The 27,485-nt window shown below is 33.5% G+C and overlaps 1 protein-coding gene across 1 annotated transcript in view; it reads left to right on the forward strand.

The window, feature by feature from the left end:
• Positions 1–27,485, forward strand: part of CHN2 (chimerin 2) — a 146,131-nt gene that overhangs the window by 35,521 nt on the left and 83,125 nt on the right. The window contains exons 2-6 of the mRNA XM_014067300.2: positions 8,011–8,049; positions 10,905–10,960; positions 20,804–20,835; positions 22,265–22,378; positions 23,313–23,601. Of these exons, the coding sequence (XP_013922775.1) occupies positions 8,011–8,049; positions 10,905–10,960; positions 20,804–20,835; positions 22,265–22,378; positions 23,313–23,601 (530 nt within the window). The remainder of the gene's footprint in view (positions 1–8,010; positions 8,050–10,904; positions 10,961–20,803; positions 20,836–22,264; positions 22,379–23,312; positions 23,602–27,485) is intronic.

The raw sequence follows: 27,485 nt of genomic DNA on the forward strand, positions 1-27,485 counted from the left end.
AGCGTCTTTCTCAAACAGGAAGCCACTGTTGCTGAACCATTACATCACCTCCTAGCCAAGAACGCGAAATGGTCCTGGGGCAAATCTGAGATCAACCTGTTTGCCGCAGTAAAACAACTCTTGTCAGTGGATTCTTTTCTAGTACAATACAGCCAGACATTGCCATTCGTGCTGACCTGTGATGCTTCCCCTTTTGGTATCGGCACTGTTCTCAGCCACCGCATGCCTAACAGCACCAAGGCCCCTATCACATTTTACTCCAGGACATTGTCCACCGAGGAGCAAAACAAGAGCCAATTGGACTGTGAGGCTTTGGCTGCAATGGCCAGAGTAAAAAGATTCCATGAATATCTCTACGGCCGGGATTTCTAACTGGTTACGAACCACAAGCCATTGTTGGGCTTACTGGCTGGGGATCGCCCCACCCCAGTATCATTATCCCCCGCATGACCAGGTGGACTATTTTCCTGGCTGCCTACTCCTAACATCTCATTCACCAACCCGGCTCCACTTTAGGGCACGTGGATGCCTTGAGCCGCTGCCCATTGCCTGAAGTTCTTGCTGACCCCACCCCTGAGATGCTGGTCCTTCTCATTGACTGCCTGGAACCGGGACCCGTCTCATCTAGTGACGTTGCATGCCATTCTGCAAAGGACTCCACAATAAAGCAAATTTTGAACTGGGTGTGGAGGGGGTGGCTCAAGGGGCCTGTTGGGGCTGACTTCAAAATGTATTTTGCCAAACGCGATGAACTGTTGGTTATTAACGGGTGTTTGCTGTGGGGGGACTGGATAGTTATTCCCACCAAACTGCGCATTGCAGTACTAGAAGAATTACATATAGGGCATCCTGGGTATGGTGGCCTAACATGGACAGGGAGATTGAAGAATGGGTAGCCACATGAACATCGTGTCAGGAGTACAGACTGGCTCCCCCAGAGGTGGCCGCTAAGGAGTGGGAGCAACCACAAGCACCAGGGTGCACATTGACTTTTCTGGCCCAGTACATGGCCAAACGTTCTTCATAGTTGTGGATGCTTAATCAAAATGGTTAGAAGTAGTCCTGATGACCTCCACTACAGCGGAAGCAGTCATCAAGATACTACAGAGACTTTTCTCCATGCATGGCCTGTCCGATGTCTTGGTCTCTGATAATGGGCCCCAATTTACAGCTATGCCATTCGAGACCTTCCTAGCATCTCAGTTAATCAGGCATGCCCTGGTCGCGCCATTCCATCCAGCCTCCAATAGTCAGGTGGAGAGAATGGTAAGATCTGCAAAAGAGGCCCTCACCAGGATGGGCCCAGGTGATTGGCAAACACAAATTGACCACTACTTACAGATTCAACACATCACACTCAGTGCTACCACTGGGAGAAGCCCCTCTGAGCTTCTCATGGGCCGCCGCCTAAGGTCACACTTAGACCCGTTACATCCAAATTATTCTACCTCATCACCTCCTGACTCCACAAGCAAGGTTCGATCTTTTACCATAGGAGATTCAGTATACGCCCACAACTACACTGGGGGAATGCTGTGGATCCCTGCCACAGTAATTGGAATTACCGGTCCTCGGTCATATTTAGTACAGCTCAAGGATGCCCCGAAAATGCCATTAGAAATGCCCCCAAAATAGGCACTCTGGCCAACTGGTCTTTAGTTTCCAGCGCTCCAGCACACATACATGCACATGGACGCACACACATTCCAGTTTGGGCACTCGGTGTCAAAAATGTTTGCCATCATTGAAGTAGAGCTTTGTGGTTCAGAGCAAAAGTAAGCAAGAGGAAATATAATAGATCATAGTAATATAGCTGAGCTATACTGCAGTTTTATTTTCAGATCCTTTGTTATTTGTTGCTAACATAAAATTTGCCTTTTAACCTATTTAACTAATTACTATCATCCTAAGATCTTGTTCCAGACCAGTTATTGCCATTTCATTACGTGTATATGAAAGCTTTTGAAGGTTTTTATTTTCAGTCTTTATATTAAAATATGTTGCCATTTATGAATGGCAGTTTGAAGCAATCTTTCAACCTATTTTTAATTTATTACTTTGCAATTATCAACAAAATTATAATACAGCTAATTTTTCATTTCTAATTGCAGGTTATTCATGAACAAGTGAAAAGTACTCCATTGCAATATAATCCCTACATGTTGCCATTTAGCATATCATTCCAATGTGAGAATTATCCATCTGTTCTCACTCCTGCCAATATTTACCCAAATTAATAATCCATGACAGCACTTACCCTTTCACTTACAAAGGATAAGTTAAGTTCTTTGAGAATCTATGCCAACCTTTATAAAAGTTCAAATCTAAAACCCAACAGTCCTAATTAGAACAGTTCTGTCTATGTACTAAAAAATTTTAAAAAGTATTTACAAGTGAGACAAGACTTATCTGTGCAGAAATCTTATTAATTATTTTTCAGTTTTTATTCTCATGCTTTATAATACTTCCCATCCTATTGGAATGAAATTTAGCTGACCTGTAAGTTTTAACATTCCCTGAAATCCCCTTTTTATTGTAGTTACATTAACTATTACAGTAATATTGTAGTTTGATTTGATAGGATAGGATAAAAAATATGTTCTTATTAAAATATCAGCAGGCTATTTTAAAAATCCCTGACAACCCTCAGTTAAATAATACCTAATAAAAGTTTGAGTTACTTTTAACATATCAGTGTGGCTTATAATTTCATATCTTTTCACTTTTTTAATTCTATTGTAGCTTCAGTCACTAAAACTATTGCAAGTGGAGAACAACCTATATTGTGACTGATAAAGACAAAACATGCTTTTCCTGGTTGAAGATTTTACTTTTTATAAACTAAAAGTATTCACTTGATTTTGTTTATTATATACTAAAGAATCATCGTAGAATGATGAACTGATTTCCTTCTTCAGTCTTATATTTTCTTTGCTTGTGTCTTCCTTAACCATGCTTTTATATTATTGCAAACATAGAAAAAAGAGGATGACATATTCAAATGTTTACAAGATTCAGTTAATTAATTATCTTTTTAAATGGTTTTAATGACAACTTGCAGATAGATCTACTTGGTCTTTAGTAAATTTATATTTATACAAAAGTAAAACATTTTGTTTTACTACTAGAAGAGCTTTTGAAATCCTTAAATAAAAGTAAACTGACTGTAAAGTAATTCAATGCATTTGATATGACTTTGTTTGGATATGTTTGGCAATTAGGACTTAATGGGAAAAATGGTACATTTCTGGCTAAAGAAATGTTTATGATTTTAAGATAAGATCACAAAAAGAACAACTTTCAAAAGTATAAAAGAATCTATATATACCAACAATTTTCCACTTGAAGGCAGAGTTGGATATATTACCTAACTCACTTGTCATTATGCCTATGGAAATTGATATTTATAGCATTTCCTAAACTACTAGATGTCCTTGTAGAAGGCTCAAGGTTCCTCTGAAGTTTCAAAGAGGAATTTGCTTAGCAAATAGTCTGACAATGATTTCTTTCTTAAATAGTAAAACAGATCATACTTCTTATAACAATGACAAGAATTAAACATCATTAGGATTTTGAGTTATGATTGGGGAGACTTCTCCTCTAGAACAATGGGAGACAAAATTATTGCTTCCTTCCGTGGGAGGGAGTTTCCTTCTCCAAGCCTGAGTGTTTCCTGCTTCTGATCCAGAGGTTTGGTCTTCACCCTTTTTCAGGGCTACATAGCTTGATTTTACTGCTATTAAATGACCTGGTTGCAGGTGAAATTTTACTTGTCCTGTCTTTCTAAGTGCTGAAAGCAGGATTAGAATAGACACTCCTATCATCATCAGAAATGATACTTCAACACATTCTGGTAAGAGAAAAGTTCCCTGTGGATGAGAGTCCAAAAGTTCAGAAGTCCAAAAGCTCAGAAGACTAAAACTCTGGTCCTGGTAATCAACAGATCATTATTGCAACATTATCTTGGGATCTGTATATTTGCCTTCATTCATGATACTTCAACTCTCATTCACCTCCACTATTCTGATGGCTACATGGTTGAAACAAGAGTCAAAGGACCAATTTGATAGCAGAATCTTGACTGAAAGATTCATTCAAACTCAATAAGCCAACAAGAGTATTTGAAAATATAGCAGTTATAGTTATGTGCTTCTTCCAGCAGCATAATTGCTGGTGAATTGAATTCCCTCTTTGCAGCAAATGACAAACTTTATTATGATCATTGATCACATACATTAAACATATGACAAAATAAAATATACATCCATAGTGCTGCTGACTTATTTAAACTTGTGTAAAATGGATAATCTAATGCATTGTGACATAATCATTGCTTTGCCAGAGCATATCAATTTTTAAAAAATATTTCAATCCCCGTATGATGTTCCTTGGTATTAGTCAAATAAAAGACAACATAAATATTTTTTCTAGTTGGAACATCTGCTAGTTTTCAGCAGAAGAATACATAGAGAACTAGCTGTCTATTCCCAATATTGGCCTGCATGTGTACATATCCAAAGTAGAATCAATACAATCTGCCTGCAAACAAGCTTAAGACCCAGACATTAAACAGGCTCAAGGAAAGTGTTTTCATTGTGAACAATGCAGAGATGATTTCTTTTCCTACCATTCAGATAATTGTACACCTAGTTCAGATCATTTGTTAATTCTCATCTCTAACCACACAACTGCATTAATTTTTTGAAACTCTTTGCAATCAAAGAGCCTAGAATAAAATCGAGTATGTTGTTTTTGGCAGAGAAGCTCCCTGAATATTTGCTTGGTTGGATGGATGGACATATTGAAATCCTGAGAGATGTTCAAGATTGAGTTTTATATTATATTTAGGTGTGTGTGTGGAGGTGTAATTTTTCCATTTGGTTGTGCATAATTCTTGGAGACTGCATGGATAAATTTCCTTGGCAAGGTTTTTCAGATATGATTTGTTCCTTCCTAAGGTTGAAATGGAATGACTAGCCCAAAGTGATACAATTGACTTTGTGTTTAAGGTGGGATTAGAAGTCCTGTCTCCTGGTTTCAAGTTTCTGCCTCTTACATTACAGCAAACTGACTCCCTATTTGTATGCATTTGTGCCTATGCATGTTTATTAATTGCACAGAAAGCTGGACTTCATGATCCATAGTTTATTATTATAAAAGCCCTCACTTCAATGAAGAATTGCTGTTTACTTTCATGTATGTTGATTGTCTTTTTACCTACATTGAACTTCAGGCTTTCTAGTAACTGAGATGAAAGGTAGACCTTGAAATGATGGATCTCTTTACTACTAAATATTTTTGTTCATTTGTCTTTCTTCCTTATAGTCCATTGTGATTTTTGCATCCTGACTTTTCCTGTTAAGAAAATTTGGCAACAAAGCATTGGCAGTATTTATTTCATAATCATTTTGCAATAGTTTGTCCTGATTCCTTGCTTCTGCTTTTCTCTTTAACCTTGTTGTACAATCTTAGATTTTTTTTTTGTTCTTCAGCATGTTATTTGGCATTATTTCCTCTTTAGAATTCTCAACAATCAATCCTAATGAAAGTTGCGACCTTCCTTGCTCAAGAAAGCTGGATCAGGAAATCATGATGATGCTGGACATAATAGTGAATCTTGATCTTCCCCCATCTTTAGGTCATTTGTATTAAACAAGCATACCGTATAGGGGCTCCATGTATATAGGAGCCTTGTTGTCTAAGGCTGACAACTAGATGGAAGCAAAGTACTGTATATATAAACTGTTGGTTGCCATTTCTGATCATTTGGATTTTGCAGTGAAGATTTCATATACAGTATGTGCTATCAAACTATCTCAAAAAGAGCAAGTTGAATCAAGAGATCATTTAGTTCTTGGATCCACATACAAATAGTACTCTATTCACTGTAATTATTAATTGTAGTGTTTTTCTTGTTGTATTTGAATAAATTGTAGCTTAATTATTTCTAAGGATATTTCATCTTGAGATTGTTGCGGTTTTTTGGAGAGCCTTCCTCCCTCATGGACACTGCTCTATTAGGCTACCATTACATAATATTGTATTACAATATTGCATTACAAATATTGCATTACAAATATTGTTGAGTTGGATCCAAACGTAGATTAGAAATTTGAAATGTTTCTTATTTCATATTAAAAAGTATATGTCTTTTTCCATGCTGTTCTTTAAACACAAACATCACTTCTAATAGTGAGTAGTTGTCTTCATCACACTACTATAATAATGAAAAAGAATCATTTGTTCATTCAAGAGCATTTTTAACCTCATTTTTAATAAATGAAGTTAATATGACAAATATTAAACTTTAATTAGGATATAAAAATTACTTTTCTAATCCTCATCATTACTTTGGTTCTTTTTGAAATGATATAGCAAGTTTTTTTAAAAAAAAAAACTATGGTAGAAAAATAAATGTTTACCCTTACAATGTACCACCATTTTTCTTTACATGCATATCAACTCAAACATTATCTAATTATTGATCAATGCTGAGGTCAATTAGATAATTTAATAAACTTTAATGCCAAATACTTGAATAGTGGGAGAGAGAAAAATGTCATTTCTGGCCTTCAGCTATGACCTTTAAAGAAAATTGAATTAGCAAGAAACTATTTATTTGAATAAGAAGATATAATAACAAATACTAGCTCCACTGAATTATGCATTCAACTTCTACATGTATAATTTGCAATATTAATGAAATATAATTAACTCTGAATTTATTTCATTAATTTGGCAATTAATACGTTGTTTCAAAGAAAACATTTGTTACAGACAGTCCTTGACCTATAGCTACAGTTGGGACAGAAATTTCAGTTGTACATTTTGACTGTCGAATGCCAAGGCACCCAAGGCAGACCTGATTTTACAACCATTAAGAAAATCACATAATCATAAATGTGAAGCCATTGTCACAAAAACCGGAAAAGAACATTGCAAATTGTGGTCATGTGACAGTAGGATGTTGTAACCAGTACTGAACTATATATAAGCCAGGTGTCACGTGCCTGAAATACGGCCATGTGATTTGAGAAGGAGAGGTGGCACATTTTACATTGGTTGGAAATGCTTTATGGGCCATAAAGCACTCTTTCAGGAGCCATTGTAATTACAAATAATTATTAAATTAGAAAATAGCCTTTGCACATGCTTATGATTATGTATAATATTTTATGCATTGGTTCAAGAAAAGCACATTATTTTATTAATCTTGTAAAAGAGTAAAAACATCAATTAGAAAAAAAATGGAAAAAAGTTCAATTAGAGGTTTTGTAGATAAATGATATTGCCGTGTGTGTGTGTGTGTCCATTTGCATATAAGTTGCAGAAAATGACCAATAACTTATTGTCGTAATTGTTCTTGAGTAAGTAAATGTGTGAAAGTGCAATGGTAAAAATATTATTTCAGATCACAAATTTTGCCACTGCTTGTTGATTCTTTATCTGATGTGTACTGCTTGAGGAGGAAATGTCTGTAAGGACAGCTTTACCGCATCTGTCAAAGACACTGGTACTCCATTGCCTTCGTTTTTTGCCCTGCTTCATTTGATTTGCAAATAAAGAAGATTCTAACACTGACCATATCTGATTTTGGAAAAGGGAAGAAAACATGGAAAACTCAGGTCTATCTATTTTTGTCCTGTACTAGAGTTTTTTCACTTTTACATTGACCAAACTCTATCTATGTCACAAATTATTATTTATTATTAATATATTAATCATGTTCCAGTGGTCTGATATGAGAGCAACTGAGATATTTGATGAAAAAAATAACCGCTGAATGCAATTTTTAACCCTAACCCTAACCCTTAATAAAGTTATATAAATAGGTGCTGGGCATATAGCTTATTACTTTGTAGAATTTTAAAAGATTATTCCATAATATAAAGACATAACATGAATAAAATACTGTCATGTGTAAGAATTAATATCATTCTGTAGGGAAGGCAGTAATTTTGATATGTTCACTGTGTTGCTTTATTGAAGTTTATCTTATTACTATTCTAGATGCTGAAGAATATCAACCACCAATATGGAAATCATACTGTGAGTATTCAGAATTTAGAAAATGGGAATGGGAAGAGGGAAGAAAGTTAATTTGGAAATGTAGATATCAACATATGTAATTTGGAGTTATAACCTAAAAAAAAACCATAAAAAAGAAATAAACAAGGATTTAAATATTTAAAATCAAATGTTTTAAAATTTTGAATCAGAAAAAGATTATAAATTGATCTAAAAAATGATTTTGAGAGATGTATGACTGGATTATTTTAAACCTGTAATATATGTAAAAGATTTCCTGCTATAGAACTTTAGCTGTCTGTAATCAAATTCAGAGCTGCAACCCTATAGAGAATTCTCAGAGTTGCAACCTCAACACATCTGAAGGCTACTGAGGAAGTTATTTACCTGCTTCTAATAGATATTTTACAGAGGTAAATGCTTTTTTTCTCAACTTTGATTCCAGGTTTCAGACCATTTATTCATGACAGATACTATTGATTTGAATGCAGCTTTTGCTTCCTGGAAGCTGCCTTGTAGATTTCCAAGGAAATATTGAATAAAATGTCAGTTATTCCTTTTCCTACAGAAGGACAGCCTACATTTAAAGTGGATGCATTTAAAGAATAGAATTTGAAGAACAGATAGATAGGATTTTCAGATTATAACCACAGTTTGTGTCTATTACTATGGACTGCTGGATTTGATCGTTTTGTTGTTATCAACATCTCTTTCAGAGCTTGTCTAGGGCAATAAATCTCTCTTTCTCTAGAAATCAAGGAGAATTCAAGAGCTGCCAGAGGAATAGTCATAATAGGCAAGACTTGAATATATAATAAGTTGTTATTTCAGATGTAAGATGTCTTAATCACAAAGAAGATAAGCTACAGCCCTCTTTTATAGAATAAAATAGAACTGTTATCTTTCTCCAGCCTAATGTGGTATTAGTTTCTGGTTGGTTGTTGTACACAATGTTTAGATAGTAATTTCATCTGGTCTCCAGCTCTATATCCCATCCTTGGCAACTTAAGTCCTCACACCTATTGATCTTTTTCTGCTTTTGGACAAATGTGTAATTCTTTTGAAGAGGCCATATCGAACATATTTATGAATGCCAAGGGCTTTTATTTATGGAGTAATAATGTCAAATGGATAAACTATGGATCAAAATGTACACTGTTTTGGATTTGTGCATCCAATTCTATTTTCTTAAACTATACATATGGTATGTGTATTTCCAATGTCAAAATAACCATGGAATTAAATAATTAAGAATGGAGACTGGAAGGATTTTCAATGTAGCAGAAAAAGGAAATTCTATATATTGTATCATAAGCACAGCAATATTATAGACATTGAATGTTAATATGGAGGAATTATCTGAACTAGTGCAATCTAGTTCAGTTAGGTTGACAGTTCAACCTAGCTATCTTTCATTGCAACTTATATTACTGGAAAAAAGGCAAAGAAATGTCTTTACTGTGTTTAAATTATTAATTATGATACAGGTAGATGCAAGGAACTGATGAGTATAAGCTTCCAACATTCCAACATTTATCAATAGAACAAAGACCAATGAGATTTTCACTTAATCCATAAAAGTTATAGATGGCTAAATTACTATTGACTCATTTTGAAATAGCTTTATTAGTTATTGTATGCAAAAACTTCCCAAGCTTCTTTCTGAGCTTTTCCCCAAAGAATAATTATTCTTTGTGTATCTCCAGCACAAAGATTCAAACAGAAATGTGGCTCGTAGTTTTTTAAATTTTATACGACCTGACTTGTAGTCCCATTTCTTTAGGAGTTAAGTTCTATGGAAGTTAAAGCAAATGTGTTCTTTATATCAATAACAACAGTTGTACCTTTGAAACTGGAAAAGAAAGGGAAAAAATGTTAATCAAATAAGGGGAAGTGTATTAGAAAAAAACATTGAATCCATTATAATGGATGCAAGAGAAATCCATGTTGGTAGAATAAAATCAACTTATTGTTTGACTTTTCTAATATTCTAATAGAACCTTGTTGAACATCTAGAATATTTAGCAAAGATACTCATCCCTATGCAAATATGAATTTATCTTCCAGCAACAGCAATAGGAAATACTGAAGAAAAAAAGGCTTATTTTTAACTAACCAAATGATTACAGCTAGGTTCTAAAAAGCTTTTCTAACTTACTGTACAATGCAGTTGCACAATGCTGGGCTTTGTTTGTTTGTTCATTTGTTTGTTTGTTTGTTGGCTGACCCAGGTAATTTTGTAATGTATTTAATTTGCTTGAATTAATACTGGCCAGCTCCTTACTGACATAGGATCATTAGAGTGCAAATGGAAAGTAATTCTGGGGAGAGAGGGGAAGGAAGCTAAAAGTTAAGTCAAGGATGGAGCTGACATAGAAATTCTGCCTAGTTCATCTCATGGACAATGTTTTTTTTAAATAAAATATATTATTACAAACTTAACTTGCTAATTCTTTTTTATTTACTTTTATATTTTTCCATCTCTGAGACAGTCTTGACTCCCGGCAACCTATAGGGACAATTCCATGTGGTTTTCCAGACATCATTTGCCAAAGCAATTTGCCACTACTTTCTTCAAGTCACCCAATTGGATTCCACACCTGAAGTGGTCGTCCATTTGTCTGACTTGTAAATGCAAAAATTAGAATCTTCTGCATTTCTTTGCTGCCCCTTTACAGGTCATTTGGATTTCTGCAGCCCAGTTTTATTAGTAGTATTTTACGCATACATTTGAAATATGTTAGTATAGAATCTCCTTTTCCAGCCATTCTCACTTTATTTCAATTTAGTTCAAAGTATTTGTCTTAAATATGTGAAAATAAATGCTAGTATTCATTGCAAACTTCTAACTATGATTGCACTTTTATGTTCAACAGTATATCAGTTGCAACAGGAAGCACCTCGTCCCAAGAGGATCATTTGTCCTCATGAGGTCAGTTTAGTTTTTTGCACATACTATTTTATTAGCAATATATTCATAATACTGATCATCATCTTTCATTGAGTATTGTAGATAAAATTTATCATCAAAGCCTTTTAAATCTTGATTTTTAATGTACAAAGTGGTTAGATCAATATGCTATATATTAGACCAGCGGTTCTCAACCTGTGGGTCGGGACCCCTTTGGGAGTCGAATGACCCTTTTACAGGGGTTGCCTAAGACCATCGGAAAACACATATTTTCGATGGTCTTAGGAACCAAGACACCGCTCCTCTATGGTTGGGGGTCACCACAATAAGAGGAACTGTATTAAAGTGTCATGGCATTGGGAAGGTTTAGAACCACTGTATTAGACTGTACGTAAAAGCATGTAGTCATTTATATAATTACAGTGACTTCAGTATATGCAGTTTTTAATTGGTATTAGTTTTTGAAACAAATATGTCATCTGGCAAGATTTGTTTTGATAAATGCCCAAGAATACTTTGAATAAAATGAATTGTATACAGTTGATCTTTCTATATTACTGAAATGTGAAAAATTCAGTTAAAAAACTGATAATTTATTTTCTGATTCCATATTCATTTTTTAACAAATAAAAGATGTTTCTTAGCTCATATTCATGTTCATGTTCACAGTAGTTACATCTATTTGCACAATATTTTGAATGGAATCTATAATTACCTATTGTTTCCAAAAATATCATGAATATTTATTAATGGTCTATCTCAGCTTCATGATAGCTTACTTTTCTACTAGGGGTTTTATGGTTGTTAAATATCTAATTAATGAGATGTTTTCTTTGCTTGTCACATTCCAGGGGATATTTGCAAGACCTTTGTGTAGAACATTAGAATAGTTCCAAGTGCAGATCATCAATCTGATGTAACAATTTATCAGAGTGTCTGATGAAATATGGATTTCAACAGGCAGATTTAATTTTATTTCCTTATGGATCTGCTCAGGGCTTAGCAATCTTTTTTGATGCTTTAGTAGACTATAAGAAAGAATTTAAACATTTCTTCTCAAATAGAATTGTTCCTGCCAATAATCAGCAATTGGCTGGAAAGAGTTCTATTTCAAAAATCAGGCAGGAGATTTTTTGAACAGCAGCTCCATTTATGCAAAATTGGCCAAAGCTTGTAAATTAATTTTCTTTTATTCTTTGTGAGGCATCATTACAGATCTGCAACAGAATATTCCAGATAAAAGGGAATCAAACCATATTGGCTTCATCTGAGAAAATTCTGGTTATTTGAATTTCCTCAAGTTATCTTTTTAGGAAAATATTCCACGTGTTTTAGATTTTGTCAATAAAAGCTTGACTATTATTAGTAAGAATAAGAAAAATTATAGAATAGGCTCTCAGGATCTGTCACTAGCCCAATAATTGTGGGCATTTTTATTAATATCTGTATTTTGTACCAACACAAATTTATCAAAATACCACTAAGTACCATAATGCAGAGCCAAATTAATATGTGGATTTTTATAGCATTAATAAACTGTAAATCAGAATAATTCCATTAACCCATTTGAGAGAGTCTCCATGTAATACTCACTGCCTAAGTAATGAAATAGGAATGAATACAATACTGGATTATTAAGTAATTTTCCAGATAGTTAAGTACCTAGTACTTCATGAAATATTACTTTTCTATTGTGGATTTTATGGTTGTTAAATGCCATTTTAAGGAACTAAATGATATTATATTTCTAATTTGATTGCCTAGTGTAAATAAAAATATTTTATCAAGTAAATTAAAAGGAATTTTTTTATCCAGTAAAGCAAAAAGGAAGTAAAGCAAAAGGAAAGGCCACATTTGGAATACTGCATCAATTTTGGTCGCTACGATATTAAAAAGATGTGGAGACTCTAGAAAGCGTGCAGAGAAGAGCAAAATGATTTGGAGACTGGAAGCTAAAACATATGAAGAACATCTGCAGAAACTAGATATGTCTAGTTTAATGAAAAGAAGGACTAGGGAAGACATGATAACAGTGTTCAGGAGCTTCCACAAAGAAGAGGGAGTCAAGCTATTCTCCAAAGAACCTGAGGGCAGGACAAGAAGCAATGGGTGGAAACTAATCAAGGAGAGAAGCAACATAGAACTAAGGAGAAATTTCCTGATAGAACAATTAATCAGTGGAACAACTTGCCTCCAGAAGTTGTGAATACTTCAACCCTGAGCCGAGGTGGCGCAGTGGGTAGAGTGCAGTACTGCAGGCCACTTCAGCTGACTGCTAGTTCAGCAGTTCAGCGGTTCAAATATCACCGGCTCAGGGTTGACTCAGCCTTTTATCCTTCCGAGGTGGGTAAAATGAGGACCCAGATTGTGGGGGTGATATGCTGACTCTGTAAACCGCTTAGAGAGGGTTGAAAGCCCTATGAAGCGGTATATAAGTCTAACTGCTATTGCTATTGCTATTGGAAGTTTTTAATAAGAGATTAGATAACCATTTGTCTGAAGTGGTGTAGGTTTGCCTGCCTAAGCAGAGAGTTGGATTAGAAGATCACCAAAGTCCTTCCAACTCAGTTATTCTGTTCTAAATAATATTTTAATTGTTGGTAAATTATTGTGGTAATTTCCAGTGTATTGGAACTCAGCATGCATGCAGTAAATTCCTACATCAGAAACAGCTACACATTACTCATTCAACTAGCAAAAGTATATTTCAAGGCTCATTTATTAAACATCAATAAACATAAAAATTGCTAACAGCCAAAATAGGGCAAAAGCAGGGGGGGGGGATACAAAGAGATACATGAAGAACAAACAATAGTTTATATTATCTTCATTTCAATATGCTACAGACATCAATATATCACCAATGTCTATACAACAGAACTATATTTATTTTGTGAGCACAGATAGTCCCAAATGGAATGGCCATTGGTTATTCCAACTTCAATCTTTAAATGTAAATACAACAGAATGGAGATGAAAATTAGGACACAAGGTGATCTACCTTTTATTCATAGCCATGAAAGAAATAATTTGGAAGATAGGGATGATGTAGCCAACCTTTAGGGAGATAGAAGATTCTGTGCTTAGTTGCTTTCTTGCAGTTGTTTTATTACTCACACTAGGTAACATCATCAGTAACAGTGACTAGTACTGATCATATTGCCTAGTTTGGGTAAGGAAACCTAGAACGAAACAACCAAGCTCAGAGAGCAACAGGAGCCCTCATTGCAATATATTGCAAAATATTCTCTTTTATTGGAGACATAAGGCATTATTAATTTTAAGAATTCTGATAAGATTACATTTTACTAGGTGCTTTACTATTTTCCTATTGAGAACTTTTTAAAAAAATCTCTAGGGAAGAAACTATATATATGAAAAGATAGATTTGTATTTATATAAGGTTATTATTGTGTAAAGGAGTTTAAGTTTAGAGAAAAATAGTACTTTTTGTTCAAGATGAAATTTATAGTAACAGATTAACAGTATCCCTTCATGTAAATAACAACATCTGTGCTACATTTTCTGTTTTCCATAATTTGGTGTGAAATGGATTCAAGTTAATCATATATAAATTTTTCCCCTTCAACTTCTTCTGTTGGTCTAGCTACAGATTATAAAATACAAAGGAACCCTTATTGAAGGAGCAGTTCCTCTCTACTGTACACACAAACTGGCCAATTATCAGCCTTGAAATCCACCCACAAAAATTCCCAACAACTTAAGGAGAAGTGTAGGCTGAGGCAGAGTAATAGGTTCAAGGTCACCCAACTGTCATGATTTCAGAGTCCATCAACCTGAACCTGGCATATGGAGTGAATCATAGTCCAGCCAAGAGCGTCACAATACATACAATTAATTTATTAAGCAGACTGCATATCTTACATGATATTTTGAGTCTGACTAGCATCACTCACCACACTCATTAATAGTATGTTTGTTTGCTATCAGGTGGACAGAACCAAGTGGACAAAACCAATGTAGTTATTCATTAATATATAGTAAACAAATGATACTTCAATGGGTTGAGGAAACCTAGACATTTAGTTGTAGATTCCATGCTATGGGGCATCACACTGAGTCATCTTTCATTTTCCAAGATAAGAGAACAGAGTGAAAGATTTCTGTTGAAAATTTTGTCAAAGAACATTGCTGTCAAGGAGGTATTCATACCTATATTGCCCTTGTTCAATGAGACCAAATCAAAGTCTAGGACTGAGTGAAAATGTTCCTCCTCTCATGCAATATACACACTCTTTCTGTGAATCCCAAACTTTGAAAGTAGAAAATCCAGATGTATATGCAAAGGTTTTCTATATTTGACAATGACTTTCTTAATATGACAGCATTATTGCATTGCATTGCATTACTGAGAACAATTGAAATGGTTCTGATCTCTTTTATATTTTATATTTTATCAGTTCAAAGAGTTTTAAATAAATACAGAAAATTTACAGCTAAAATGTATTCCCTCATAACTTGGATAAATTCCTTGGATTTTGCCAATTTATCTGCAAATTATTATTTACAGATAATGAAGATATCATGCCAAAGAAAAATGAGAAATAAGAATGGTCAACCATAAAATAGCAGTTTGTATGGAATAGTGTATATCATTCTAATCCTTTTGTGCTTTTATCATAAGAGATTTTATATAGAAATGTGCAATTTAATTGGAAAAAATAATGTAGATAAGGCAAATATCGGTGTCTGTTAATCATATCCAAAAGACAGCATTTGAAATTTATTAATCTATCCATCCATCCATCCATTTCATCACTCAATTTGTTGACTGGAAATGGGAATTCATTAATTATATAGTATAGAGATAGCTAAATACTCTATTTTAGATAAAAGTTGACATATTGACTTTATGTCTGCAGGGGAGATTGGCTCAGTAAATCTTTAGAGTTGGACTTGTTATATCACTTCTCAGATGTTGTAATTTCTGCAACTATTGCAGCTGTTAGTTTCTAGAACAGACAGCTTTGCGAATTAATCAGTTATACCCCTTATTCTACTAGATGTGTTTTCCTATAATAACACCCTAACCCACCTATTACCAAAAAATACATTGTTTGTAAAGCAACTAGTACACAAAATATGGATTCATCTGCTTTTATTCTACTGAAAAGGGATGTTTTACAGACATCTTCAATGTTTATATTTGGGATTTTGAATGTCTTCATAATACACTTTTCATATTTTCCCATCATTAATACATTAGAGATTAAGCAATGTGGGTAGGTGGATGCACAAAGATAATTATAGAGGAAGCAAAATTGCTTTATAGCTGTAAATTGATTTTCAGATACTGGCAGTGAGTAAAGATGACTCTACCATTGCCAGTTACAAAATCCTAAAATACTTTTTAGTAAAACATACATTTACACTTCCAGTAAAAATATCCATTTTCAAATTTCTATATTACATTTTAAGTGTGCTTTGATTTGCTTTGGGTATTATTTAATTTTGGAAAATATTTTTTCCAAAATATTGGAGATTAAAAGGTATATTTTAAAAATTGCCTATGTTTTTTCTTCATTAACTGATCATTAGATGGGAAAAAATCTCACAGCACTTTTAGATTAAGGTTATTTGTTATATTGCGTCTCAGTTTTTCACAACATTTCTATTTTGAACTAACACAAATTTTAAATCACATTTATATCTTGATCATTATTTTAGTTCTAGCAACTTCATGCCCGAATTTGATGCTTTTAAATAATAATAATAATCACTACCGCCTTCTGTGTGCATTATGAAAACTCTTTTGATTTTGTCAACTAGAGATGAATATGGAAAGAGAATTAAAAGCATTATATCCATAAATGGGCACATTTAATTTTCTTCCATTTCTTTTTAAAATTATGATACATACTACCATTCTGAATGGAATAGTATGTATCATAATGTATACAAACTATGGAATGGATGTCATTAATAATTATTCTACATGCAATCATAATTTATCTTTAAATCCTGAAAATCAATTAGCATTAAAGGAAAATTTCAAATATTTATACAAAAAGAATACTTGTAAAATATTTGTTAAAACTAACAGGCCTCTTAGTAGCAAAAGTCTTTTCATGCCTTTTGACCTTTACATTTTGAAATATATTACATTATCTAACTTATCAATGTTTTATGTTGTTTCACTTAATAATAGTTACCATATTTTTCGGAGTATAAGGCACACCTTTTTCCCTCAAAAAAGAGGCTGAAAATCTGGATGTGTCTTATACACTGAATAAAAGCATTTTTGCCTCCCGAAACCCCGCTCCTTCACCAAAATAGCCGAACAGAGTCTTTAGAGTGCTCCTGGGGGCTGGGGGAGAAATGAAATCAATTTCTCCCCCCCCCCAGCAGCCAAGAGCACTCTATAAGCCTGCAAAAGGCTATACCTGCCCTTTTTTTGACAAAAAACAGGCCCATTTTTTTAAAAAAAAAAACAGGCTGTTTTTTGCTCATTTCTTCCCCCCCTTGCCAGGAGCACTCTACAAGCATTCTAAAGACTATTCATGCCCTTTTAAAAAAAATTTACTTGGTTTTCTTACGTTTTTGTTACACCATTTCCCTGCTTCCCAGAAATTTTCACATAGCAGCTGTTCTAAGGGTAGCAATTTGAACAATGAAAACTCAGAGATGTAGACCAAAGTATATCAAAGTAATTCCTCAAAGTAATACTTGAAAAGTATTTTTTCAAGGAAAGAAGCGACTCCTGAACTAGGAAAAATTTCCTAACAGTGAGAACAATTAACCAGTGGAACACTTGCCTTCATAAGTTGTGGTGTTCCATCACTGGAACCTTTTAATAAGAGATTGGATTGGATACCACTTCTCTGGAATAGTATAGGTTCTTCTACTTGAGCAGGGGATTGGACTAGAAGACTTCCAACTCTGTTATTCTGTTAATACTGAAGAAATAAAAGTTGTATTGCATGAAGTGCTACAAAGTTTACCATCTTTCTATGAGATACCTCATACAGCACAAAGGTGAGTTCCTCCCGATTCGGCCGAACTGGTAGTGGAATTCAGGCCTGGGTCATAGAACCGGCAGCGAACCAGGACTGTCACGCCCCCGAACTGGTTCTCTTGCCGCTGCTGGACCACCGCCATATTGGATTTTAGTGACTGCGCATGCACAATTCAGTGTAAATTGTTCTGCGCATGTGAGAAGAACAATTACATTGAATAGTACACATGCATCAGAGCAACTCACCCCTGATACAGCAGAAACTTGCAGACTGGATAATTAACAAGTACTATAAAACAGAGTTTTTACAAAGGATAAAATACATTGAGATGTGAATTCCTCCACATTCCTCCACATTTCCTAGAAGATGTTGCTGTTATAAAGAGCTTTTTCTTTGTCTTCAGAGAATAAGTATGGTAGAAAATTGTGTGAATCATAATTTGGACCAGTAATTTTGTCATTAAGTAAAGTGGTTGCTAAGCTAAATTGTGACTGTGCTAAAATTGTGACAATGCTTATGATCTTATTTCAGCATCCCTTTGCTTTAAAAACCTATGAAGGTGGTAAAGGCAAGATTGATGAAAAAGTACAGCCATTGTATGGAGTAGTCACTAATGATCAAGTCACAAAATATGATATAGACTATTATTATAATACAAGCAAAATGTGTGGAACTTTTATATATAACATAAATGGGAAAAAATAAATTCCAAAACTCCAGTAGCTGGTAATATATATTCCAGCATTAGAAAATGTAGTTTCAACAATATGAAGAAGGTATACTCTCAGCCATCCAAAGGAGGTGTAGCCTCAGCTTGTTTGCAAAATAAATCTGACTTCATTATTGTGTGGACTTCATTATTGTGTTACTAAAAGCATACAGGGTGGGGCATAACCTTTTCCTAGGGGGTCACAGCAACACTTGTAATAACAACACAAATAATTCATACACCATTCGAAAGCCCATCAAAAACTGAGTTTATTGACACGATTTAATAGTCAGTATGACCACCATTAGCCCTTTGAACAGCATTCAAACGAGGTGGATAAGAACACAACAAATCTTCAAACAGTTCCGTTCGATTTTCCAGATTTTTCAACACAGTTTCCAAATTCATTCTCAAAGTTTCAACCGAAACAAATTTAACATTTAATAGCTCATTCAATTCAGTTTTTTATGGGCTTTAAAATGAGGTGTCGCGGAAGTTGTAAACTGCTGTCGATCTTGCTGTGACCCCCTAGGAAAAGGTTATGCCCCACCCTCTGGAAAATCTGGAAAATCGAACGGAACTTTTTGAAGATTTGTTGTGTTCTTATCCACCTCGTTTGAATGCTGTTCGAAGGGCTAATGGTGGTCATACTGACTATTAAATCGTGTCAATAAACTCAGTTTTTGATGGGCTTTCGAATGGTGTATGAATTATTTGTGTTGTTATTACAAGTGTTGCTGTGATCCCCTAGGAAAAGGTTATGCCCCACCCTGTACTTCCTAACTTTGTTCCATGCATTGATTTTACATTAGCAATTTTTGTGGCTAGGCATAATAACGCTATTGCATAATTATAGGAAAAAATTAAAAAATGGATAATCTTATTGGAATGGAAATGAAGTATGTATATATTAATTCTTTTTGTATTTAGGTAAAGTGTCTGAAATAGCAGCTTCCAAAATAGGCAGCACAAGAAAAACAAGGGCAGGAAAAAAAGAGGGAGAGAAGGGAAGTTTCTTACAATGGAATCATTATATTTCCCACCTTATGTTTGTTTATACACTATCTTGAGACACCCAAGCTGTCAATTATTGGCTCATGATTTTGACTTCATTTTCAGATAAACTCAAAAATATATAATTTCTTGTAAAAAGAGTCTATTCAATTATACTAACAAAATATGAAGAAAAATACCCTGCACAAACTTGATTGATTAACCCAATTTTTCCAATCTGCTACTATTCAGTCATTTTTGACCAATCTCAGCTTAAATCCGCTTAGCCGAAGCCCAGTTTTCTTGATAAAATTGTTCAATTCTTTGCCAAGGAAGAAAGGGGCAATATATATATGCCAGCTGACAATATGAGTGATGACAGGAATTATCTCTATACAGTATATGACTGGATAAATTAAGGACACCTGGAAACATTATTTCTTTCAATATTAAAATAAACCGAAGCATATTAAGTACAAATTATATTTTTTAAGGCTCTGCCCCCTACTGGACTAACATGTATTTGCTTACCAATGATAATTTAAATTGTACTGTGTGTGATAGTTATATATTCAGTGTGATATTTTTACTATAGGAACACTATCTCCTGAAAATGCATTTACTAGAAAAAATGTTTAGTAACAACCTAAAGTACATGAAGGTAAAAGTTATTTGCACTGAAATGAACTACGGTTATCCTTTTATAAAGCTGATATTGACTTTTATATTTAAAATAAATGCACTCCTTGGAGTGTACATTTTAATTATTTCATTACAATGAAATGGAATTTCTTTAAAGAAAATTGTGGAAGCCAAAGTTCATAATAGAATGACATTTTGTAGTGCATCAAAAGACTTCATTAAGCAAAACCAGAGATGAATACATAAAAGGAAGTAAGTGTTTTAATACATTTCCAGAAATCCTATATTAGGAATATGTCAGCTACAGTACAATTTCATTAGGTTAACTGGAGAACTGATCCATCCATACAACCTTTAAATGTATGAGTACAATTTAGTGTCACAAAAGAGGAATGGTTTGCTACTGGTGTTTCTATCTACTTTTCTTTACAACACAGAATGTAAAAAAAACACCTTACATTTGGAGCTAATTTTTACCTGATTTTTTTTAATATCATTAGTTCAAATCTAACAATTTTGCTAATTTTTTTTAATTACATTTAGGTGGAGAACAGACCAAAATATTATGGAAGAGAGTATGTATTAAACTATTTGTTATTTCATGTGGCATGTATTAAGAAATACTCAGCAAAACTTTGATTATTTTAATGGGTCATTTTTAATGCAAACATGAGAGTGCAAAACATTTCAAATTCCAAAGGTTTTGAATCTAAGGATGAGGAAGGTGTGTTAGATATGTTTTGCTGCCTCAAGTTATTTGTAAAAATAATCTTAAAAGGTGGGATATAAATTATCAATAAATAAATAAACCTGAACCATGCTGACCCAATGCTTTGAGTGTTCACAGCTTGAAACATCATCATTTTGAGTTTATTGAGAATTATTGAGGGCTACCTCCCTCGATATCAGAATAATAGTGACTTCTTTGTGAGATTGTTGCAGACTGTTTCAAATTCAAAACATCTATGAACTCAGATCAGAACATTTTAATGGAAATGTTTTAGATTCAGAATATTTTTTACACTTTTGAATTTGATTATGCCTTTCAGACAATTAACACTATCAAAAAATGATTTTTGCTTTCTTTTAACATGCATATTTTTTTTTAAAGTTTAAATTTGAAAAGCTCCAAATTATTATATTAATTAGTGTTCAGTTTCAAATTGAAACTGAATTAATGAGCTGCATATATCTACATGTAATAATTGTTCTGCATATTATTTTGCCTAGATGAAAGACTCAAAGACCCAAACTTGCTTTAGTAATTAATATTGTTCTCTTTCTCCATCATATAACTAGCCGCATGTACATCAAACTATAAACAAAGGATATATACATTCACTGTGATGTCATAATGAAAATCATAACATCACATACAGGTAGTCCTTGATATATAAACAAAGTCTATACACATTCACTGTGATGTCATAATAAAAATCATAAGATTACATACAGGTAGTTCTTGATTTATGATCATAATTGAACATGGAATCATAATTTTTTATGATCATTAAGCAGATATGATCATATCTGATTTTGCAACCTTTTTTGTAATAGTCATTAACAAAATCAGTTTCTATCCAATGTGCATTTTTTGCCAGGAATCAGAAGTAAATCTTGGAAACTGGCAAAAAACATCCAAAATCATGATCCATATATTCATAGGATGCTCTTAAAACAGATGTAAAGTATCCAAAATGCAATTATATGATCGCAGGGGGGTGCAGAACCTTTCAGGAATCAAACAAGATATAACACTAAATGTTTAAATAGCAAGACCATGTTTTAAAAATAAATAACACAATGTGATTCCAATTTTAATGTCTTTCTATTTAAAAACTTTCAGCTTCACATATTAATAGTATTATACTTTTGGAGCTGAGGCTGTTAGAAATTCTGGGGTTTATTCTTCTATTTTCTCTCCTCACCCTCCAATATCAAATGCTTTTAATTTATTTATTCATTCATCCCCATAAGAATTATTAACTGCTTTTATGTTTCTAGATTTCATGGGATCATTTCTCGTGAGCAAGCTGATGAATTGCTTGGAGGAATAGAGGGAGCATATATTCTTAGAGAAAGTCAGCGGCAACCTGGGTGCTACACTCTGGCCCTTAGGTAAATTCTGTCACATTTATTCATAAATTTTAAGAAATGTTTACTAATATCATGAATATAAGGGATAATTCATTAATGACATGTGAATAACTACATGCAAACTATATCTTAAAACATGATTTATAATATATTAAGGCTGATTTAATTCAAACAAAAAGCAAACCAAAATATTTAGATCGTATTACAACGATAGATGGACTACAACAGCCATCGTAAATGACTGGAGAATGACTGGAGAAGTTAAACTATTTCAGCCTTTGAAATTATTAGATATTGCAACTTGCTGACTTTTAACAAGCTGTATTTTAACAAGCTGTTTATAAAGCATTTAAAATATAATTTACAAAATGTACAATATTGTATAAATGTAGTCAATGCATTTGCAAATAAAAAAACCTGAGGAATATGAATCTACCTTACCTTAACAAAAATTAATGCAGACCTAACATTGCAATTTAAAAATATGAACAATGATCATTTAACATTATTTCTTATATTAACTTTTACCTCAAAAAGCAAAGTTTCCCTGACGGTTTAAAATACAGTTATGTTTCCATAACATGGAATATGTTTTCGGCTATTTTTAAAGTTGAAATTAGTTGCAATTCTTACTTAACAGGGAAACTGTTAACAGCAATCAATAGTGTAATGTCAATATTAACTGTGTTTAATTCTGTCAGGAGATGGATGAGAAAATGTTTACTTTGAAAGAAAAGTAGAGATTGAATTATTCCAAACTTCATTGCAATGATTAATTCATGGAATTTTTTCCTCCGCACTGGCCCATCATTTTTTGATATGCTTACTTTAATTGTATACAATATTAATTACATAACTCTTTTCTCAGCTATTTTTATAAAGGGTATTTAAAATGTATATAATTATAAAAAATAAAATTGTGGTGCTCAAACACCTTTACTGTGTTTTGATGCAGATTTGGGAATCAGACCTTAAATTACCGTCTTTTCTATGATGGAAAGCACTTTGTAGGGGAGAAGAGGTTTGAATCAATCCATGATTTGGTAACAGATGGCTTAATAACACTATATATAGAGACCAAGGCTTCTGAATATATTTCCAAAATGACGACAAATCCTATTTATGAGCACATTGGATATGCTACTTTGCTTAGAGAAAAAGTATCCCGTAGACTGAGTAGATCAAAAACTGCATCAAGAAAGGCTAGTGTAACAACATGTGAAGAAAATGCACCAGTTGAAAAGGTAAGGTGGCCAATTTAAAGGAAATCAATTCATACATATATCTTTATTAAAATTATTCATGTCTTTCAGGGATAGAAGTTGTTGAAAAACATTCCGAGATAAAGTCAAATATGACATATTGGAAATGTTTCAGGAAAGTTAAGGAGTTTGTCTTTATCTTTACTAAATTAATGAGATTAATTATTGAACTCCATGTCATGCCTTTAGGCATTTCTCATTGATTTCAGTGGAGATTATTACAAGTCCAGATAGGATCCAGAGATGAAATAAATGGGATCATTTGTTTTTTAAAACAGTGCCATTTATTCACCCAAATACTTACAAATTGAAAATATAAAAAGCTGTTTTTCTTGCTTAATATTGCCTCACAAAAGACTGAAAACAGCTCCAATTATTTAAACAAGTTTCCTATCTAGAGGTAATAAATCTGAGATCTTCTATATTCAGTGCTACCATACTACTCAACCATGGCTACACCCAAGATAAAACCCAATTAATAGTATTAATATAAAATAGATTACAGGTTTATTTATGATTTCCCATTGTTAGAATATATTTTGAGCATTTTATCACCAAATCTCAAGTTTGTGACTTTTTCTATAAAAATGAACATTTCTTTTGCCTTTGGTGAATGGAACTTTGTCTGGGACCTTGGCTTTTCTACTCTTTCCAGTTTTACTTTTCACACTTACAATTTTCTACAATAGTTACATGTGTTCAGTAATGATGGCTCTATTTCTCTATGAGTTTCATTATAAGACAATTCACACTATAAGTAAATGATAGATGAGTTTATAAAGGTTATTTGAGAATATTCTTTCTCCATAAATTGAAATATGTGTCAGATTCTGTTTCTAGCCTAAGCACTTTTGAAGGTGAAATACATTTGAATCACAATTGAGATGATTTTGCTGATCTGTCTTTGAAATGCAATGCATAGCTGCTCAAAAGATTTATGATACTTTCTGTGCTATAAAGACATTTTTTGAGATAGTACTCTGTCTTCAAGAAGGAGATCTCTTAAATTAACTATATTTGATTACAAACTAGTATAAATCAAGGAAAATTCAAACCTATGGAATAGAGAAGTTTTTGGGGAGGGTGGTATTTTAGGGGAATTGATACAGGCTGTTCTCGACTTACAACAGTTTACTTAATGACTGTTAAAAGTTACATCAGCACTGAAAAAAATGACTTATTATTTTCACACTTACGACCATTGCAGCATCTCCATGGTCATATGAATTACATTCAGTTAATATAGTTAAAAACTATATGAAAAACTAGCTGTGTGACTTAGGCCAGTCACTGTCTAAATTCACCTCACCACACAGGTATTCTGACCTAGGCTTCCCCAAACCATGAAGCAGACTCCTTGTCCTGACAAAAAACTCTTTTTATTAAGTTACTGTGAATTCCTCTCATGCACATCCAGCAAAAGCTTTCAAGGGTGAATATATATAGTCACAGACCTGGTTTGGAAAGTTGCCAGGCCAATATCTTCAAATTAGACAAGGAACCTCTAATAGTCACAAACCAATTAAGGAAACTAATTGTCTCCTGCAAACTCCACTCTCCTTTTGTTCTTCTTTTATTCCCTATGGGAGCGGCCATTTATCGTCCACCTGTGGCCTTACTTCCAAGTTGGCCCCTGCTCCTTAGTTGTTCCCTTCATCTGGCAACTCTGGGAAAAGGCTGCAGCTGTTCGTCTGCCTCACTGATGTCCAACACTGTAGGCAGCTGATAACTTTCAGGCAGCCACATCTCTGCCTCTGATGCAGAGCCCTCATCAGAGCCTTTGCCAGACTCCAGGACTGACTCATGTTCCTCCCCAATCTCCTCACTGTCCGAATCTTCTGCCAGCTCCACTGACCGCTAGCAGGCCACAACAATAGGGTTGTAATTTTGGAGAAAAGTAATAGTAAGAATAGCTATTGCTACTTTGAATTATTTATAAGTACTTTATAAGTACTTTGCTACTTTGAATTATTTATAAGAATAACAAGTGTGAAATTTAAAAATCTAAAAAATAGATATAATAAATGGAATTAAAATAATGGAATCTTAGAAACATTACAATGATCTGGAATTATTCATACTAACATACTTGCATTGAAAAACTGCAATAGATAATCATGTATGACTTAATCTTCTACATAGCTCTTCCATTGCATTCAGTGGCATTTATTTCATATATGATGCAGGATTGCATACTGTCTGATTATGGTTAAATCTAAATCTGTGGGGAAAAGCTAATTTCCCAATTCTTTTTCCTTGATCTGCATCAGCCAAATAGATCTTTTACGTGACTTTTTTCAGTACCAAACAGAGAAGTCAGACTTCTGAAACATCTCAACTACATTTGTATAAACTATAAATGCCAGTTCGATATCTTGACATTACATTTGAGTTACTGATTATTGGAAGAGAGGTACTAATTTAAAAAGTTTGCAAAAATCAATTTTAACTAGAATAAACATTTATTTCAATCTGGCATTATATAGTTTCTTGGCTACTAATTTTCCCACAGATTTTGATTTAGAACAGAAAAGCTGTTCTAATTTTATTCAACAAGTAAAACATTCTTATTTCTTATTCAACAAGTAAAACATTTATACTCATAAACTGATGAACTGAACTCAAGAAGTAAGAATTGATAATTATTATTTAATTGCAAGCTACTATACTTCAATAAATAAGATTTGTTTAACATAATATTTTCAAGATTTCTGATATGAAATCTAGTTTGTCTGTGGAAATGAAATACGTTTTATTATACAATTGAGACATTGCTTCAATTAGAAAATATTACTGTTCTCATTTTAGTAGATTGTATTAATTATCAAATTAAAGAAACATTTTTACATTTGGTTCAGGACAATACTAAGCTTACTTTGTTGTCTTCTATCATCCCCTGCTTAGGATAACCTCCTATGAAGTATTATAGTTGCATATTTTCATTTCTTCTGAATTGCCAAAATTAAGTTTTTATTCATATATTAAATTTTAGAATTTTTAAAATAGAAGGATCATTCAGTGAAGAGGGAACGGCACTTTCAGAGGTGGGTTCCTACCGGTTTGGCCAAGTAAGTAGTGACTCAGTCTGCCACGCCCCTGAACCAGTTATGTTGGTGGCACCGTAAGTGCCACCATCTTGTTTTTTAAAGTACTGTGCAAGCATGCATAGCGCGCATGTGAAGTGTGTCCCTGAGCAAACCAGCAGTAGCAGCAGCCGGAAACCACCTCTGGGACTTTGTACAGCTTTCATTTCAGTTGTATATTGAGGCTTGCTGTTCAGATAAATATATTGCGCTCTTTTGTGTTTGCTAATGAAAAAGTTTATGTTTTTAAAACTAAATTTGGGTGTCATAAATTACTCTGCAAGTTGCAAGAAAGCAGATATTTTTCTGTCTGCTGATGCAGTGTAATGGTGTGACATCCTTGATGAATCAGCAAATGTGCATTAAGCTTCAGTGATGTGTCCATGCAAGGCGTTGAAAGGTGTTAAGATGTCCTGCAGGGCTTTAATGTTGTAATTTTTAAATATAAATCTATTGGCAGAATTAAAAATGCATAACTTTGGCCTAAAGTCTTAAGACAGGAATAGTTTTCATAATGTAATAGCATAAATAGCACAAACTTCCCAGATTTACAACAAAACTAATGGAATTCCTAAATTAGATACGTTGTAAGGAAATGAGCAGAATCTTTTAGACCTTAAAAATGGTCACAGCAGAAACTTTTGTGGATCTAATTTGAATTCTAACTCATTTTAAATAATTTGTATTTATCCTTCATTTTAGTAGATCTAATTCTATATTTGTTTTCAGGTTTAAAAGCTGTGACACAAATTTTTGCTATTTGGTATATAATAAAACAAAATA

This window comes from Thamnophis sirtalis, unplaced genomic scaffold (assembly GCF_051295495.1).
Source record: "Thamnophis sirtalis isolate CommonGarterSnake01/CBP01778 unplaced genomic scaffold, rThaSir2_p1.2 scaffold_4, whole genome shotgun sequence".
NCBI lineage: Eukaryota > Metazoa > Chordata > Lepidosauria > Squamata > Natricidae > Thamnophis > Thamnophis sirtalis.